Consider the following 17,630-nt stretch of genomic DNA (forward strand, 5'->3'; position numbering starts at 1 on the left):
ACAGTGTGCAGACATGGATGGACCTGTTCTTGGAAGTGACCGCCACTCCCACCCAGAATGTAGCCTTCTGCCACCTCATGTATATCACTGAATGGGGAGTTGGGACTTGAGTTCCATGAAAGATTTTTGTGACTAACCCCTTGCATATACGAGGGCCGTTCAGAAAGTAACCTCCGGTTGATTTAAAAAAATACACCAAGTTAAATAAAAATATTTTAATATATACATCTTACAACTACATCTTTGCACTATTTTTCTCCATAGTCTCCACAGCAATTGAGGCACTTATCGTATCTCTTCACAAGCTTTGAAATTCCTTCTGCATAAAAATCACCCGCTTGTGCCTGGAGCCAGCCTGTGACCGCATCTTTGAGCTCTTCGTCGTCATCAAACCACTGTGACCCGAGCCATTTCTTCAAATGCATGAAGAGGTGATAATCACTTGGCGCCAGGTCTGGGCTGTAAGGTGGATGGTTGATAACGTCCCACTTGAAGGACTCAAGAAGGGCCGTTGTTCTGCGAGCAGAGTGAGGACGGGCGTTATTGTGCAAAAAAACGATACCGGAAGTCAGCATACCACGGCGTTTGTTCTGTATAGCCCGTCGTAACTTTTTTATTGTTTCACAGTACACGTCTTGATTCATGGTCGTACCACTTTCCATGAATTCAACCAACAACACCCCTTTGGCATCCCAAAACACCGTTGCCATCAGTTTTCTGGCAGAAAAATCTTGCGAGGCTTTTCTTGGTTTGGTAGGCGAATTTGAATGTGCCCATATCTTTGATTGTTCTTTTGTCTCAGGGTTCACGTACTTAATCCAGGTTTTGTCACCGGTCACGATTCTGTTTAACAATGGTTCTCCTTCGTCCTCATAACGTGACAGAAAGTCTAATGCAGAGGCCATTCTTTGAGTTTTGTGGTGGTCGGTAAGAATTTTGGGCACCCATCGTGCACAGAACTTACGGTAACCCAATCTTGCTGTCACTATCTCGTACAAGAGAGTCTTAAAAATCTGTGGAAAACCAGTAGACAACTCCGACATTGAGAAACGTCGATTTTCACGAACTTTTGCATCAACTGTCTGAACGAGTTCGTCAGTCACCAATGATGGTCTACCACTCCTCTCTTCATCATGAACGTTTTCTCGTCCACTTTTAAATAAACGTACCCATTCACGGACAACTCCTTCACTCATAACTCTTGGTCCGTACACGGCACAAAGCTCACGATGAATAGCTGCTGCAGAATATCCTTTGGCTGTAAAAAACCTTATGACAGCACGCACTTCACATTTGGCGGGGTTTTCTATTGCAGCACACATTTCAAACTGCCACAAAAACTAAACTAGCGCAGGTACGACGTTCACTCGACCACGGCTTGATGCCGACTGACCTGTTGAGTGCGTGAACGCACAGATGGCGTCGCTACTCCCCCCACAACCCGCACTGTGACCAATCGGAGGTTACTTTCTGAACCGCCCTCGTATTAGAAAAAGATTTGGTGTTTCCTGTTACATTTGACACTTTACCTGGTCATTATAAGGGAATGCATTGTTCTCCCTTGCCTAGCCCTATTCAGTCAAAGGAGCCAGGACATTTCTCAGACTCCTGGTGGCAGAGTATATTAAGCTATGGAACTAAGGAAGGGTCATACCTGTCAAATTGGTTGTCAAAGTATTTCAGTCAAGAGTTGCCGTAGGATAGTGTTGTGTTTCATATGGTCAAGTGAATTAGTGATGTCCAGGTTCACAACTTATTAGTACTGCCAATATAGAGTCAGAAGGTGTCATTTCATCATTAGTAACCTGACCAGCTGTAAGTGGCTACGTGTTGTTAGGGTTTACAGTACCACTTAGAGGAATAATATATGCAGACACTTTCACCAGTGGGGCTTATGGAGACATGCCCATATCATTATGCTCTCCTTCCTGTGTAAATCATTTTCCCGCTACAAATTTGGAAAAGTCTTATCAGATTGATTTGAGCATCTGTAAATTGTCCCCTCCAAGGAAGCAGCATAAGCACCTTTACTAATACCGTAACATCCATCATAAGGAAGCCAGAACAGTATTCCGTATTTATGGACAATTTCAATATATTTTGCTCCTCGTCCAGCTTTGTAACAACAACATGTCAGTTTTAGCAATTACCTCAGAGCTGCTTTCCAGGGCTTTAGTTATTAATTTCAGACCAACAAAACAAGGGCAGGTAGACTTTAACTGAAGAACTGTAGTCCACTTCATTACCAGGTGCTGACTGGTTTGTAATCGGCATCAGCAGCATGATGTCCAGGCTACGACATAAGGAAAAGACAGCCATTGCAGACAGTGGTGAGTGAGAGCTGCAGTAGCTAGCTGTTCTGGGCCAAGCGTCTACCAGCTAAGATTCTGAAGGCACGTGGTGGGATGATGTGCAATGGAAAGAGGCAGTTTACCACATAGCGCTTCAGCCAGTCAGTAGCATCATTCTGCCACATTATCCTATAGCTGCATTTCGATTTGCACATATAATATTTAGAATTGATTTTTGCGTAAGTTGTGACTTGGTGAGAGTTCTTAGCCAGTACAGCATTTGTTAGGGTGGTATAAAGCAAATGTAAAAAGGATTACATTAAGAAACAACAACAGTGATAGTTTTTGAGCTTATAAATCCTACTAGGGAGACCTGTGTTGCTAGTTACCAAAGTTGGCAGTGGCTTGAGAATGTGGTGTGGGGCTGAGATAAAGTATAAACTGGCGATCCTGCAAAGTTTTCTATATCTCTTGCTACACAGGATGCATCACCTGGCCACTTTCTTCCATGCATACCACTATACAATTGCTTTCTTGGTCCCCTACTGTGATACTTTCTGAGGGAAATGCTTTTTCCCGTGACAAGGTGTCTTGGACGTTCCCTGGAGAGACTCATCATAAGTTTCCAGCAATTATATTTGCTGCTAGTCGTACTGCTAATGTACCTGGTTGGATAACATTTCTGATTGTTTCAATTAATACTATAAATGATATTAATGCATGTGGTGTGCCTTGGGGTACAAGGTGTGTAAATATATGATTAGTGTGATTGGTTCATCCAAATAGTATAAATCTTAATCATATAAATGAAACAATTGTAAATGTTAATGTTGTCTCTTACTGTGTTAGTGCATCATTTATGTAGCAACAATGTTTTGAAACTTGTAGTTGATAATATAAGTACAAGTGGAAACACTTATTTTGTTGAATATATTTTTGAGTCTTAATGTAAATGTCTTTTGGATTCTTACAAATGTGCTCTAAACTGTTATCGTGATATGTTGTAAAAAGTTGTCTGAGTGAGCAGCTTTCGTGGTAATTTCTTTGCTGTTATAGGTTAAATAATTGTTAGAAATGACTTGTATCAATATAAATGTAATGTAATCTGAACCTTTCCAGTGAACAACAGGACATAAGACCGGGCTTAATACATAACCACAGTCAGAAAAGATCACATACAATATATAAACAAAAATTGGTGAAAGATGCAGAAAATAAGAAAATATTTCCAAGAAAAAGTGTGCTTGAGGAAGAAAGGAGGGACGAAGGACTAAAAGAAGCAATTTCCAGTGACAATAAGGGGTTTGCCCTTCTGCAGAAAATGGGCTACAAACCAGGATCAGCTATTGGAAAATCAGGTTAGAGTCATGAAGTTTTCCTTGTTACTGTTTCAGACTTTCATACTACAACCCATCCCACATTCAAAAAGTCATGTTTGTGAAAAAAATATCTTGTAGCTCACAATTCTTTTTCTCCTGATAATTTTGGAAATGTTTGTTTCCTAAAAGTTTTTGCTGTTAAGCAATACTGATGTGCTGCCATAGGAACAGTTTGTGAGTTCACTATTCAACCTCAAGATTTTAGTGCCTCATTTGTGTGTGTGTACACACACACACACACACACACACACACACACACACACACACACACACACACACACACACACACCTGTGCACTCTTTAGTGAAAGAACTAGTTACCTGAACTAAATTATGGGCAAAATTATGAGGCTCAGAATGGAAATTGATTGTCATGATATTAATTTTGTTAAGCATAAACAATGTTGTTCAAAAGCCTGCAACTGTGTCAACGATGATTGAAATAATAAAACACTACACCAGTTATTAAAGCTAATTAAACTGGCAAAGGCAATAAGAAACAAGAAAATGTTTACACTCTTGACAGATATGCTGAGAGAATGGGAATTTGCAGTATATTTAGATGACCACAGGAACAGAGAATATGCATTCATAAACATTCTTCCTCAGGGATAAATGTTACCATGCTCAGTCTTAAGCCTACACATTTCAGATTTGCTAAAGATCATAGTATAGGCATTTGCATATACTATTGATGTGGCTGTAATAACACAGGCAACAACATTTAAAGATCTGTGAAAGATAGTACTAAAGGACTCTCAGCCAACACATGTTGCGATAAAAAAAAAAAAGACCATCTAATGCTAAATGTGCCTAAGGTAGTGGGCTCAGAGGTGCTCCTGATTATCTGGTTTGTGCACGGAAGCCACAAACAAACAATCAGGAGCTAACCAGCCAGTCATGTTTCAACTCAAGACCTAGAAGTTAAAGCAGATTGCTTACTACCATACAGAGACCATCTCAAACAATCTAGATATTAAATAACAGAAATATCTTATCATGAGACCTGAAGGGAAGTATTGGGGTGGTAATGCTAACACCTTGAATACCTCAGCCTTGGCCTTAGTGTACAGTGTTGGGGAATAAGACTGGTTTTGCAGAAGGAAAAGTACCCATATTTATTGCAGATGATTGATTTGGGTGAAACCTCATATTTGTGCAACTTTATTAGCTCTAGAATATAATAAGCTAGTCTTGATGAAAGGTAAAGAGTAGGACAGAAGCTATTCAAGGAGTATACAGCTCATCACTGCTTGGTGACAGTATGTAAATCAGTGGTTGGCTTCTGGTGGGGGCATGTTTCCTTCCTGGTGTATATGGAAATGCACTGACAATTCCTCTGTTACTGTTTGTGAAGGCAGAGTTCTGTGAGGCTTCTGCCCCATAACTGCATGCAGCCCATTGGACTGTGATAGCCAACAACTGGGATGCCAGCAATTGTGCTTTAAAAATGAAATGATCGTATGGCATTGTTGGCTGGGAAGTCCCATTCAGGTTCGGCCTTCAAGTGCAAGTCTTACTTCAGTCGGCGCCACGTTGGGCGACTTACAGCCGATGATGATGAAATGATGATGAGGATAACACAACACCCAATCCCCGAGCGGAGAAAATCTCCAACCCAGCTGGGAATCGAATCCGGGCCCAGTGCATGGGAGGCAAGCACATTACCACCCAGCTAAGCAGGCGGATAACAGTTGTGCTGTGTTAATACCATATAGCTTCACATTCCAGTACTCGCGTCTGACTGTCCTACCCGTCTCACCTATTTAGGCAGTTCTGCACTCGCAACATAGCTCAAATGTGAAACTTCCTGACAGATTAAAACTGTGTGCCGGACCGAGACTCTAACTTGGGTCCAGCACACAGTTTTAATCTGTCAGGAAGTTTCATATCAGCGCACACTCCGCTGCAGAGTGAAAATCTCATTGTGGATAGCTCATATATTCCTGCAGTATTAAGTTTGTTCACTGCATCCTTGGTGAAACCTATAATGTCGTGGATCCTGGCTGCTGCTGAAAGTCTGTTGGAAACCTCATTGGTGGAGAATGCTGATGACCTCCACGCTTACTTTCTTCTCTTGTAATGTTCCAGTTAGGCTTGGCTGACTTTCTTATAATGTCGTTATCATAAATGTTGGCACAAAATACGCACAGTAGCTGTCTGCCATCTGAACAGCCTTTTCCAGATGACAACACCTGATTGCTGCCTTTTTTTGACTTACGTAAAGAATATGACACGACTTGGCGACATCATATCCTTGCCACATTGTATGAGTGGGGTCTCTGGGGATCACTCCCGATTTTTATCCAAAACTTCCTGTCACTCCGTACTTTGCGTGTCAAAGTTGGTGACTCCCGTAGTTCCATTCATATCCAGGAGAATGGAGTCCCGCAGGGCTCTGTATTGAGTGTCTCTCTATTTTTAGTGGCCATTAACGGAGTAACAGCAGCTGTCAGGCGCTCCATCGCACCTTCTCTGTATGCAGACGATTTCTTCATTTCGTACTGCTGCTCCAGTACTGTTGTTGCTGAGCGGCACCTCCAGGGAGCCATGCACAAGGCGCAGTCATGGACTGTAGCCCACGGCTTCCAGTTTTCAGCTGCAAAGTTGTGTGTCATGCACTTCTGTCGGCGTCGTACTGTTCATCCGGAACCCACACTTTATCTTAATGATGAACCACTCACTGTAGTGGAGACATATCAATTCCTAGGACTGGTTTTTGACTCTCGATTGATTTGGCTCCCAAATCTTCGTCAGCTTAAGCAGAAGTGCTGGCAGCACCTCAATGCCCTCCGTTGCTTGAGCAACACCAATTGGGGTGCAGATCGCTGTGCACTACTGCGGCTCTGCAGAGCCCTTGTCCAATCCCGAATTGATTATGGGAGTGTGGTTTATGGTTCGGCAGCACCTTCAGCATTGCATTTACTTGACCCTGTGCACCACTGTGGGGTTCTATTAGCGACAGGGGCTTTTAAGACGAGTCGGGTGAACAGCGTACGGGTGGAGGCTGGTGTCCCTCCACTGAAGCTCAGACGTGCGCAACTGCTCGGCAGTTACGCAGCACACATTCATAGTTCCCCTCAGCATCCAGATTACCCTCTCCTTTTCCCGCCCGTGGCAGTCCGTCTCCCTCATCAGCAGCCCAGATCGGGGCTAACGATTGCGGTTTGCGTGCGGTCCCTTCTCTCTGAACTGGAGTCCTTCTCTTTACCACCTCTACTTGCGGTCCGTTCATGTACACCTCCTTGGTGTACGCCTCGGCCGCAGCTTCGTCTGGACCTTTAGCATGGCCCTAAGGCCTCCATTAACCCTGCCACTTTCCGCTGTCACTTCCTCTCGATTCTTGACGTGTTCCAGGGCTCTGAAGTGGTTTACACCGATGGCTCAATGGCTGATGGTCATGTAGGCTTCACATATGTTCATGGAGTACGTGTTGAGCAGCACTCCTTGCCAGTTGGCTTCAATGTTCTCACTGCAGAACTGGCGGCCATATCTCCTGCTCTTGAGTACATCTGCTCATGCCCTGGTGAGTCATTTCTCCTGTGTACTGACTCATTGATCAGCCTATGTGCTATCGACCAGTGCTACCCTCGCCACCCTCTGGTAGCATCCATTCAGGAGTCCATCTAAGCCCTGAAACAGTCCCACCATTCCGTGGTGTTTGTGTGGAACCCAGGACACGTCGGAATCCCTGACAACGAACTTGCCGACAGGCTGGCCAAATGGGTGACGCAGAAACAGCTTCTGGAGATAGGCATCTCCGAAGCTGACCTGTGTTCTGTCTTACGCCACAGGGTTTTCCGGCTTTGGGAGACAGAATGACATAACAGCACACACAACAAACTGTGTGTCATTAAGGAGACTATGAATGTGTGGAAGTCTTCCGTGCAGGCCTCTCGCAGGGAATCAGTTGTCCTTTGCCGACTCCGCATTGGCCATACGTGGCCAACTCCATCGCAATAACCCACCTCAGTGTCGCTGTGGCTCCCAAATGACAGTTGTCCACCTCTTGCTGGACTGTCCACTTTTAGCCGGTCTGCAGCAGACTTTTAACATTCCCAGCACCCTGCCTTCGGTGTTGGGTGACAATGGCTCCGCAGCAGCTTTAGTTTTACGTTTTATCTGTGAGAGTGGGTTTTATACTTCTATGTAGGTTTTAGAGCATGTCCTTTGTCCCTCCATGTCCTTCACCGTAGTGCTTTTAGGGTGGAGGTTTTAATGTGTTGCAGAGTGACTGGCTTTCCCATTTTATTCTCGTGGTTGGCCAGCCACTGTAATCTGCTTTCATGTTTTACTCTCTTCTGTTTCTAGCGTCTCTCTGTTGTTTTCTTGTCCTCTTTTGTTTCTTTTGGTGTTCGTTGCCTTCCCTTCGTTCTTGTGGCTTTTCCTTCTTTCCGTTTTGTGTTATATGTTTTGTCCATTTTATTCTCACCCTTGTGGCATTGTTTTATTAGGAGCAAGGGACCGGTGACCTCGTAGTTTAGTCCCTTCCCCCGCCTTTAAACCAACCAACCAACCTGTACTTTGGCCAACATCAGTTTTTTTGCTGATGCAACTCATCTGCTGCTTTTAGTGTCCAATTTTCTAATGTAATTCTATCAGCACCACCTGATGCAATACAATGTTCTTCCTTTACAGTTGTTTTACTTTTTTGCTGTTCTTCTTATAATTTATTTTTAAGACTTTATCCATTCCATTGAGCTATTCTTCCAGATCCTTTGTTGTCTCTGACAAAATCCAATGTCGTTAGCACAGACCAAAGTTTTATTTCTTTTCCCTGAACTTAAATTTCCTATCCAAATTTATCTTTGGTTTCCTCTAATGCATGCACAATACAGAGGTTGAATTATGTTGGAAATCGGTACAACCCAGTCCTTCTCACTTCTCAGCTGCTGCTTCTCTTCCACGTCCTTTGATTATTATAGTTGAAGTTGGTTTTGTACAAGTTGCAGATAACCTTTCACCCGATGTATTCTAACTCAGCTACCTTTAGAATTCCAAAGAGCGCATTCTAGTCATCATTGTGAAAACATGTTTCTAAATTTACAAATGTTATGAACATAGGCTTAGATTTCTTCAGTCAGGTTGTAGGGTCTGTATTGCCTCTCGTGTTTCTGCATTCCTCTAGAACTCAAACTGATCTGTCGCAAAGTGTGTTTCCAACAGTTTCTCCATTCTTCTGTATATAATTCCCATCAGTATTTTGCAGCCATGAGATACTATATAATTAAGGACTTAATGTATATAGGTTACCATAACCATTCCCAATTTAATGAAAGACATTGTATTGGTATTAAAGTTACCTAGATGGCGTTTGTTTTTATTGGCATGATTCATTAAACTAATGGCCCAATAATATTCGTACTTGACAGCATCTGCTTTACTTTTTAACTATATTTTTCCTGAGGTCTGAGGATAATATTTCACCTATCTCATATACCTTGCATACCAAGTGAACTAGTTTCATCATTACTGGCTGTCCCAAAGATCTCAATAAGTCTGAGATAGTGTGATAAGGTACCTTCTTTTAAGTCTTTCAATGCTATGTAAAATTCTTCTTCCAGTACCATATCTACACCTCTACTTTCTCTTCTCTTTCTGTAATATTTTCTTTAAGTTTTTTCCTTTTTATAACCTTTCTAAATATTCCTTCCACTTTTCATCCTTTCCTTTTCATATTTTGTACTGTCTTGTCATCTGTGTTCTTGATATTCATACAGCTGCTTCACTTTTCTCCATATAGTTCATTAATTTTTCTACCGGTGCCATCTACCTTTCCCATAATCATGCATGCTTCTCCAGATTTGCATTTCTGTTCCAGGTGTTCTTACTATGCCATTCTTTACTTTTAGCGATGTCATTTTTTTAAAATTTTGTACTCCCATTTGGCTGTTATATTTACTGCATTTTCATATGGTCTCCTATCATTGATTAAATTAAGTATCTTGTGTGTTATCCAAGAATTTCTACCAGGCTTTGTCTTTTTGCCCATGTAATCTTTTACTTCTACAGTTTTTTATCTATCGAAACCATGTGTTCACCTTTTATTGTAGTCCTTTTCCACTTTTCTTTCATTCGGTGCCAATACTCCCTTTGAAACTCTCAACAACCATTAGTTCTATCACTTTATTCAATTTCCAACTTATTAGTTTCTTAACTTCCTGCAGTTTGTTCAGTTTTAACCTGCAGTTCACAACCAGTAAATTATGGTCAGTCCACATCTGCCCTTGGAAACGTTTTGAAGTTCAAAAACAGGTTTCAAATTTTTTATCTTACCTTTATACAACCTATCTGAAACTCCCCAGTGTCTCCATGTCTCTTCCACATGTACATCTTTCGTTAATGATTCTTAAACTGAATGTTAACAATGACTCAATTATGCTCTGTTCAAAATTGTACCAGGGGGATCTCCCTTCCATTCCTTTCCACCAGTCCATGTTTGATGAATTGTAGTCTCCCATCACCACCTGTTCCTTGTTAAAGGACTGGAAAATTTGTCATGATGAAATTTTTCAGAAAATTTGTAGGGAGATTGTGCGTGGGCATTGCTATGTGGTAGTCACTTACGTTGTTTCTGTAGTCTGGATAAAATGGGTGTAGGATCCCAGCTCCATTCAATGAGGAACACTAGCTTGCCACACTTGAGAATCTTTTTGTACATTTCTAGTTTGAAGAAGTTAACCTTTCATGAAAATGCTGTACATACATACACAAAGTTACTGCTAAAATTGAAACTGGGTGGGAGGTCGTACAGGTCCCTTAGGTACTTTCTGTAAAAATATCAACAACATGAATTATGGTCATGCTGGTAGCTCTAGTTCCCCTACTATGACTACAAATAATAATAATAATAATAATAATAATAATAATAATAATAGTGATAGTGATAGTAATAATATGGTGGTGAAGGTGACGACGATGATAGTAATGCATTTGAGTATAAAAGTGAGAAAGTATCACATAGCTCTCAGAGAGGAATTCAGATAAACTGCCCCAGCTAGGGATTTAGGAAAAGGAGGGTACTTAGTTCTGACAGAGTAATGGGTGCATTCAAAAACAAGAACAACCTTATAGTTCTTATGTGATTCAGTTATCCAGTATTGTGAAGGAGATATTCCAAAGTCAGGTTCCAGCCACTAGATATACTTTAGAGTAGACACTTGTGTGAATACCTTGGTCGTTTTAGGTACATAGAGCCTTACTGAGGAATGACTGACTGTGTTCAAGGGTCAGAATCAACAATTCCCTTGGGAAGGATATAGACCCAAAAATAAAAACCGAGGATCGAATATCTGCTTAATGCTGGCTCAATCTGTTGTGGTTTGTAAACACTTCATTTACAACTCAATTTGTTTTCCATTCATTTTCTGTATGGTTTCCATTTTCTAATAAGTTTTCAGTCATGTGAGCACCTTGACCTGAAAGATAATTAATTGTAGGATTCACTCTATGATCTTAGTGTTCCCATAATAAATATTATGATAAGGTTAGATTGCTACTCACAGAGAGAGAGAGAGAGAGAGAGAGAGAGAGAGAGAGAGAGAGAGAGAGTGTGTGTGTGTGTGTGTGTGTGTGTGTGTGTGTGTGTGTGTGTGTTTCTGTTTTAGAAGAAGGGCTTTTGGCCAAAAGTTCAAATGTATAGGAGTCTTTTTGTTGTGCTTATTAGCAACTCAGCATCGCTTCTATATGATAAGTAGCAATCTATCCTTTTCATAATACTGTCATTATTCCATCCTGCATTTTCCAATGTTTCATTCCCATAACCATTATTTCATATTGTGCAAAGTGAATATATGAAAAGGCAAGCAACTCAATGTTTATTTGTGGTCTAGAAGATTTAAACTAAAATACCAACTCAGAATTTGTAATTCTGTTTAGAAATTCAGAAGTTTTGTATAAAATATCAAGGATTTTTGTAAATACTTCACAACTGTCTCTTGAAAGCATGTGTGAATTTCTGACTGCCTAGCAAAAGTTAAAAAATCATGAGACTACACTGTACTGATAACTGATGTGTCTTTTTAGATACAACATACAGTTTTATAATTTTGTTCCTCTAATCTCAAGTTTTACAATGTACGATAATTCCCAATTTATATTTCGTTATTAGAAATGTGTTTAATTTAAAGCAAAGAATATTGTCTTACCTAGGTTCAGGAATTGTGGAGCCTGTACCAATAGCTGTGAAGACAAATAGAGGAGGTCTTGGGAGGGAAGCAGCATTGAAAGAAATTAAAGAACAAAAACTGGCAATTAAGGCAAGATTATTAAAACACAGGAATCAATTAAATGATATAGAAAGTTACAGAAGTCAGATGACAAGAAAAATGGAAGAACGTCAGAATGAAGCTGATCTAAGGAAAAGTCAGAGAATTTGTGAGCAGCTTGACAAAAGAAAGGTTTGGTAATTAAATCTAGTTGTTCTGTTTACAGAAGACCATTTGTTCTTTTCCTGTGGTCCATTGCAATAATTCATTCTCACATTTATTATTTTTATGTATAAAAATATTTTGAAATGTTGCAGTCACTCTATGTACAACCCTGTGTTTTGTTAACCACATATCTGTGAGCAAGTGGAAGGGTTATGTGTATAATCTGGACGTGATAAAAGGTCTAAAGATTGTCATTGTTGACCAAAATTAATTACCACATTAATAAACTTTTATAGTCCCTGATTGGGTATATAATAAAATAAATAAAAGTAACCATTCACTGTATAGTTGAGAAGATGTTAAGTGGCCTACAGGTACATAAACAAGTTGACATTTCGAGAATTGCTAGGATCGTCTCCAGTAAGTGATACAGGAAAAAAAAAGTTTGATCTATTTGCTATGGGAAGATGTTAAGTGGCCTACAGGTACATAAACAAGTTGACATTTCGAGAATTGCTAGGATCGTCTCCAGTAAGTGATACAGAAAAAAAAAAAGTTTGATCTATTTGCTACTTCAGTGCCAACAATTCAGTGAAGGAAAAAAATCTGACATTTGGCACCTCATAATGAACAAAAAAAGGGTAATTTCTAGTCATTTGTTAATAAATTTAGTTGCAAATCCCTTTCCCATCATATGTGTAAGTTTAAGTCCTCAGCGGACACCAGAATCCCCACTTCATCCAAAAACACAGAGCTTGGAGGTAGTGGTGGTGTGGGTGCCACCACAATTCCCTTGGTCTTGGGGACCTTCTTTTTGGATTTCTCTCTCTGTTCTTTGGGTTTCACTGGCTGGGAGGACTTCACTGGTTCAGTCTCTGGGACTAGGGATGAGCATGAAGCACTACAACCAGCTGCTTTTGGGCTCTTCAGCCACTGGTGGGTGTCATCTTTCCCACTAGGAGAAACCTGGGAAGGGAGTGACCCAAGGGACCCCTTCCTAGCGAGAGCAGCTGAAGAAGTTGTACGCTTCTCCAACTTAGAAGTGGGGACGGATGTCCCTGATGGTTGAGGGGTGTTGCTCCTGAAATAGGTGGTGCAGGAGCAGCGGGAGGGAAGTGCTCCCCACCATCAAGGGGGCAGGTGTTGTCTTCTGGCTCTGAGAGGTGACTAGGGTTGGCAGAGCTGATGGTGATAGAACTGTTGTAGCTGCGGTGTAAGATGATGTCGTGCGTACAGTATGCAGGCATTCAAATTTCCTCTTAGCCTCAGTGTAGGTCAGTCGGCCCAGGGTCTTGTAGTCCATGATTTTCCTTTCTTTCTGGAGAATCCTGCAGTCTGGCGAGCAAGGCGAATGGTGCTCTCCACAGCTGACACAGATGGGAGACGGGGCACATGGAGTATTGGGATGTGGTGGGCATCAGCGATCTCAACATGTGACTCTGGAAGTACAGCAGGAAGACATATGACCGAACTTCCAACATTTAAAGCACCGCATTGAGGGAGAGATATAGGGAGCAGGGGTTGTTTAAGGATGGGCGAGTATATTGTGTAGGTTCGGTGGACAGCAGAATACCACGGTAGGAGCGGTGGGAAGGATAGTGGGCAGGAAATTTCTCATTTCAGGGCACAACGAAAGATAATCGAAACCCTGGCGGAGAATGTAATTCAGTTGCTCCAGTCCCAGATGGTACTGAGTTACGAGGGGAATGCTCCTCTGTGGCCGGACTGTGGGACTTTTGGAGGTGGTGGGAGACTGGAAAGATAAGGCACTGGAGATTTGTTTTTGTACAAGGATGGGAGGATAATTATGGTCAGTGAAGGCTTCAGTGAGATCCTCAGTATATTTTGAGAGGGACTGTTCATCACTGCAGATGCAACGACCACAGGTGGCTAGGCTGTACTGAAGGGACTTCTTGGTATGGAATGGGTGGCAGCTGTCGAAGTGGAGGTATTGCTGGTGCTTAGTAGGTTTGATATGGACGGAGGTACTGATGTAGCCATCTCTGAGGTGAAGGTCAACATCTAGGAAGGCGGCTTGTTGGGTTGAGTAGTACCAGGTGAAGCAATTGTTACATTCCATCCTGTATTTTCCATTGTTTGATTATTGCTCTTTCATCATACTATGCTGAAGACTCATTGCCCTAGGAGTCATTTGAAACAATGTCAATGTTTTCAGTGAATTTTTCTCGGATGCCTTCCTTCAAAAAGTAATTTTCTTCCAGAATTTCAGTATGGCATACACACTTAATCCACTCTTGCACTGTGACATCATCAGCTGCTCCCTGAAGTAAATTCAGATCTTTTGTTCTGACTGTGCAGTTTGTGGATGTGAACTTTCCTTTCACTGTGGTCCATAGATCTTTTGTTATTGTTGTTGTTGTTTTCAGTCCTAAGACTGGTTTCATGACAGCTGTCCACTCTACTCTATCCTGTGCAAGCCTTTTCATCTCCAGATAACTACTGCAGCCTACATCCTTGTGTATTTCCTTGATGTATTCATTTATTGCTCTCTCCCTCCACAATTTTCCCCCTCACTCTTCGTTCCAGTACTAAAACCCCTTGAGGTCTCATAATGTGTCCTATGAACCATTACCTACTAGTCACTTTGTATCACAAATTTCTTTTCTTCCTGATTCTTTTCAGTACTTCCTCATTAGTTATGCGATCTATTCATCGAATCTTCAGCATTGTTTTGTAGCATCATATTTTAAAATCTTCTGTTATCTTTTTGTGTAACCTGTTTATCATCCTTGTTTCGCTTCCATACATGTCTTCGCTCCATACCAACATTTTCAGAAACACCTTCCTGATGTGTAAGTCTATATTCAGTATTAACAAATTTCTCTTTTTCAGAAATGGTTTCTTGCCATTGCCAGTCTACATTTTATATCCTCTTTACTTCAGCCAGCATCAGTTATTTTTCTGCCCAATTAACAGAACTCATCTACTACTTTAAGTCCTTCGTTTCATAATCTGTTTCCCTCAATGTCACCAGATTTAGTCCGACTATGTTCAATTAATCTTATATTGCTTTTGTTGATGTTCATCTTATATCTTTGTTTCAAGGTGCTGTCCATTCGTTCAACCACTCTGAGTCCTTTGATGTCTCTGACAGAATTACAGTGTCATTGGGAGCTTCAAGGTTTTTTATTTCTTCTGCCTGAACTTTAATTCCTATTCTTAATTTTTCTTTGGTTTCCTTTACTGCATACTCAATGTACAGATTGAATAACATCGGTGATAGGCTACAACCCTGTCTATTCCCTTCTCAACCACTGCTTCCCGTCCACGCCCCTTAATTCTTATAACTGCCATTTGGTTTCTGTACAAGTTGTAAATAGTCTTTAACTCCCTGTATTTTATCCCTCCTACCTTCAGGATTTCAAAGAGTATTCCATTGACATTGTCAAAAGCTTTCTCTATATCTACAAATACTATGAACTTAGGTTTGCCTTTGCTTAACCTATCTTGTAAGAGAAGTCGTAGGGTCAGCATTGCCTCTCACGCTACTACATTTCTCTGGAATTCAAACTGATCTTCCTGATGTTGGCTTCTACCAGTTTTTCCATTCTTCTGTAAGGAATTCGTGTTAGTATTTTGCAGCTTGTTCAACTGATAGTTCAGTAATATTCTTACGTGTTGGCACCTGCTTTCGTTGGAATTGGAATTATTATATTCTTTTTGAAGTCTGAGCTCTTGATATTCATACAGGTGCTTCTCTTTTCTCCAAAGATGTATTTAATTTTCCTTTAGGCAGCATCTTTCTTTCTCCTAGTCACCCGTGCTTCTCAGCCATTCCTGCTTCACTGTGCTGCGCTTCCTGTCTATCTCATTTTGTTAGACTTTTGTATTCCCTTTTGTCTGCTTCATTAATTGTGGTTTTATATTTCGTACTTTCATCAGTTAGATTCAATATCTCCTGTGTTATCCAAGGATTTCTTCTAACCCATGTCTTTTTACCTGTTTTATCCTCTGCGGCCTTCAGTGTTTCCTCTCTCAAAGCTACCCATTCATCTTCTACTGTATTCCTTTCTCCTGTTCTTCTCCAATTGTTGCCTAATGATCCCACAGAAACACTCTACATCGTCTGGTTCTTTCAACTTATCCAGGCCCCATTTGCTTAATTTCCTACCAATTTGCAATTTATTTTATTTTAATCTACACTTAGTAACGAGGAAACTGTGGTCAAAGTTCATGTCTGCTCCTGGAAAATTCATACAGTTTAAAATCTGGTTCAGAAATCTCTCTTTTTAACATCATGTAATCAGTCTTAAACATTCCGGTGTGTCCAGGTCTCTTCCACATGTACAGTCTTTTATCATGATTCTTTAACCATCCTACAATTTTTCCTTCTCTTCCTTGTCCTACTATTGTGTTCCAGCCCTCCAGCGCTAGCAAATTTTTCTCTCCCTTAACTATCTGAATAATTTCTTTTATCTCACCATACATTTCTTCAATCTCTTCGTCATCTGCAGAGGTAGTTGGCATATAAACTTGTACTGTGGTGTCTGTCTGCTTATTGTCTATCTTGGGCACAATAATGTGCTCACTATGTTGTTCATAATAGTTTACCCCCATTCTTATTTTCTTATTCATTATTAATCGTACTCCTGCATTACCCCTATTTGATTTTTGTATTTATAACCCACACAAATGTGTGGCTCCTGAAGAGGGGCAGCCGCCTTTTCAGTAGTTGCAGGGGTAACAGTCTGGATGATTGACTGATCTGGTCTTGTAAAACTAACCAAAATGGCCTTGCTGTGCTGGTACTGTGAACGGCTGAAAGTAAGGGGAAACTACGGCCATAATTTTTCCCGAGGGCATGCAGCTTTACTGTATGGATAAATGATGATGGTGTCCTCTTGGGTAAAATATCCCAGAGGTAAAATAGTCCCCCATTCGGATCTCCGGGTGGAGACTACTCAGGAGGACGTTGTTATCAGGAGAAAGTAAACTGGCGTTCTCCGGATCGGAGCGTGGAATGTCAGATCCCTTAATCAGGCAGGTAGGTTAGAAAATTTAAAAAGGGAAATGGATAGGTTAAAGATAGATATAGTGGGAATTAGTGAAGTTGGGTGGTAGGAGGAACAAGACTTTTGGTCAGGTGAATACAGGGTTATAAATACAAAATCAAATAGGGGTAATGCAGGAGTAGGTTTAATAATGAATAAAAAAAGTAGGAATGCGGGTAAGCAACTACAAACAGCATAGTGAACGCATTATTGTGACCAATATAGGTACGAAGCCCACGCCTACCACAGTAGTACAAGTTTTTATGCCAACTAGCTCCGCAGATGACAAAGAAATTGATGAAATAAATGTATGATGAGATAAAAGAAATTATTCAGATAGTGAAGGGAGACGAAATTTAATAGTCATGAGCGACTGGAACTCGACAGTAGGAAAAGAAAGAGAAGGAAATGTATTAGGTGAATATGGAATGGGAGTAAGGAATGAAAGAGGCAGCCGCCTGGTAGAATTTGGCACAGAGCATAACTTAAACATAGCTAACACTTGGTTCAAGAATCATGAAAGAAGGTTGTATACATGGAAGAAGCCTGGAGATACTGGAAGGTATCAGATAGATTA

General features: G+C 40.9%; 1 protein-coding gene across 2 annotated transcripts in view; it reads left to right on the forward strand.

The window, feature by feature from the left end:
• The window catches only part of LOC124596556 (G patch domain-containing protein 11), a 132,757-nt gene that overhangs the window by 25,188 nt on the left and 89,939 nt on the right, over window positions 1–17,630 (forward strand). For both annotated transcript variants that reach the window (XR_006978319.1, XM_047135742.1), the window contains exons 2-3: window positions 3,411–3,649; window positions 11,821–12,068. Coding sequence is in view for 1 of the 2 variants with exons in the window: in XM_047135742.1 (XP_046991698.1) it covers window positions 3,411–3,649; window positions 11,821–12,068 (487 nt within the window). In the remaining variant the exon portion in view is untranslated. The remainder of the gene's footprint in view (window positions 1–3,410; window positions 3,650–11,820; window positions 12,069–17,630) is intronic.

The sequence above is a fragment of the Schistocerca americana genome, chromosome 2, assembly GCF_021461395.2.
Source record: "Schistocerca americana isolate TAMUIC-IGC-003095 chromosome 2, iqSchAmer2.1, whole genome shotgun sequence".
NCBI lineage: Eukaryota > Metazoa > Arthropoda > Insecta > Orthoptera > Acrididae > Schistocerca > Schistocerca americana.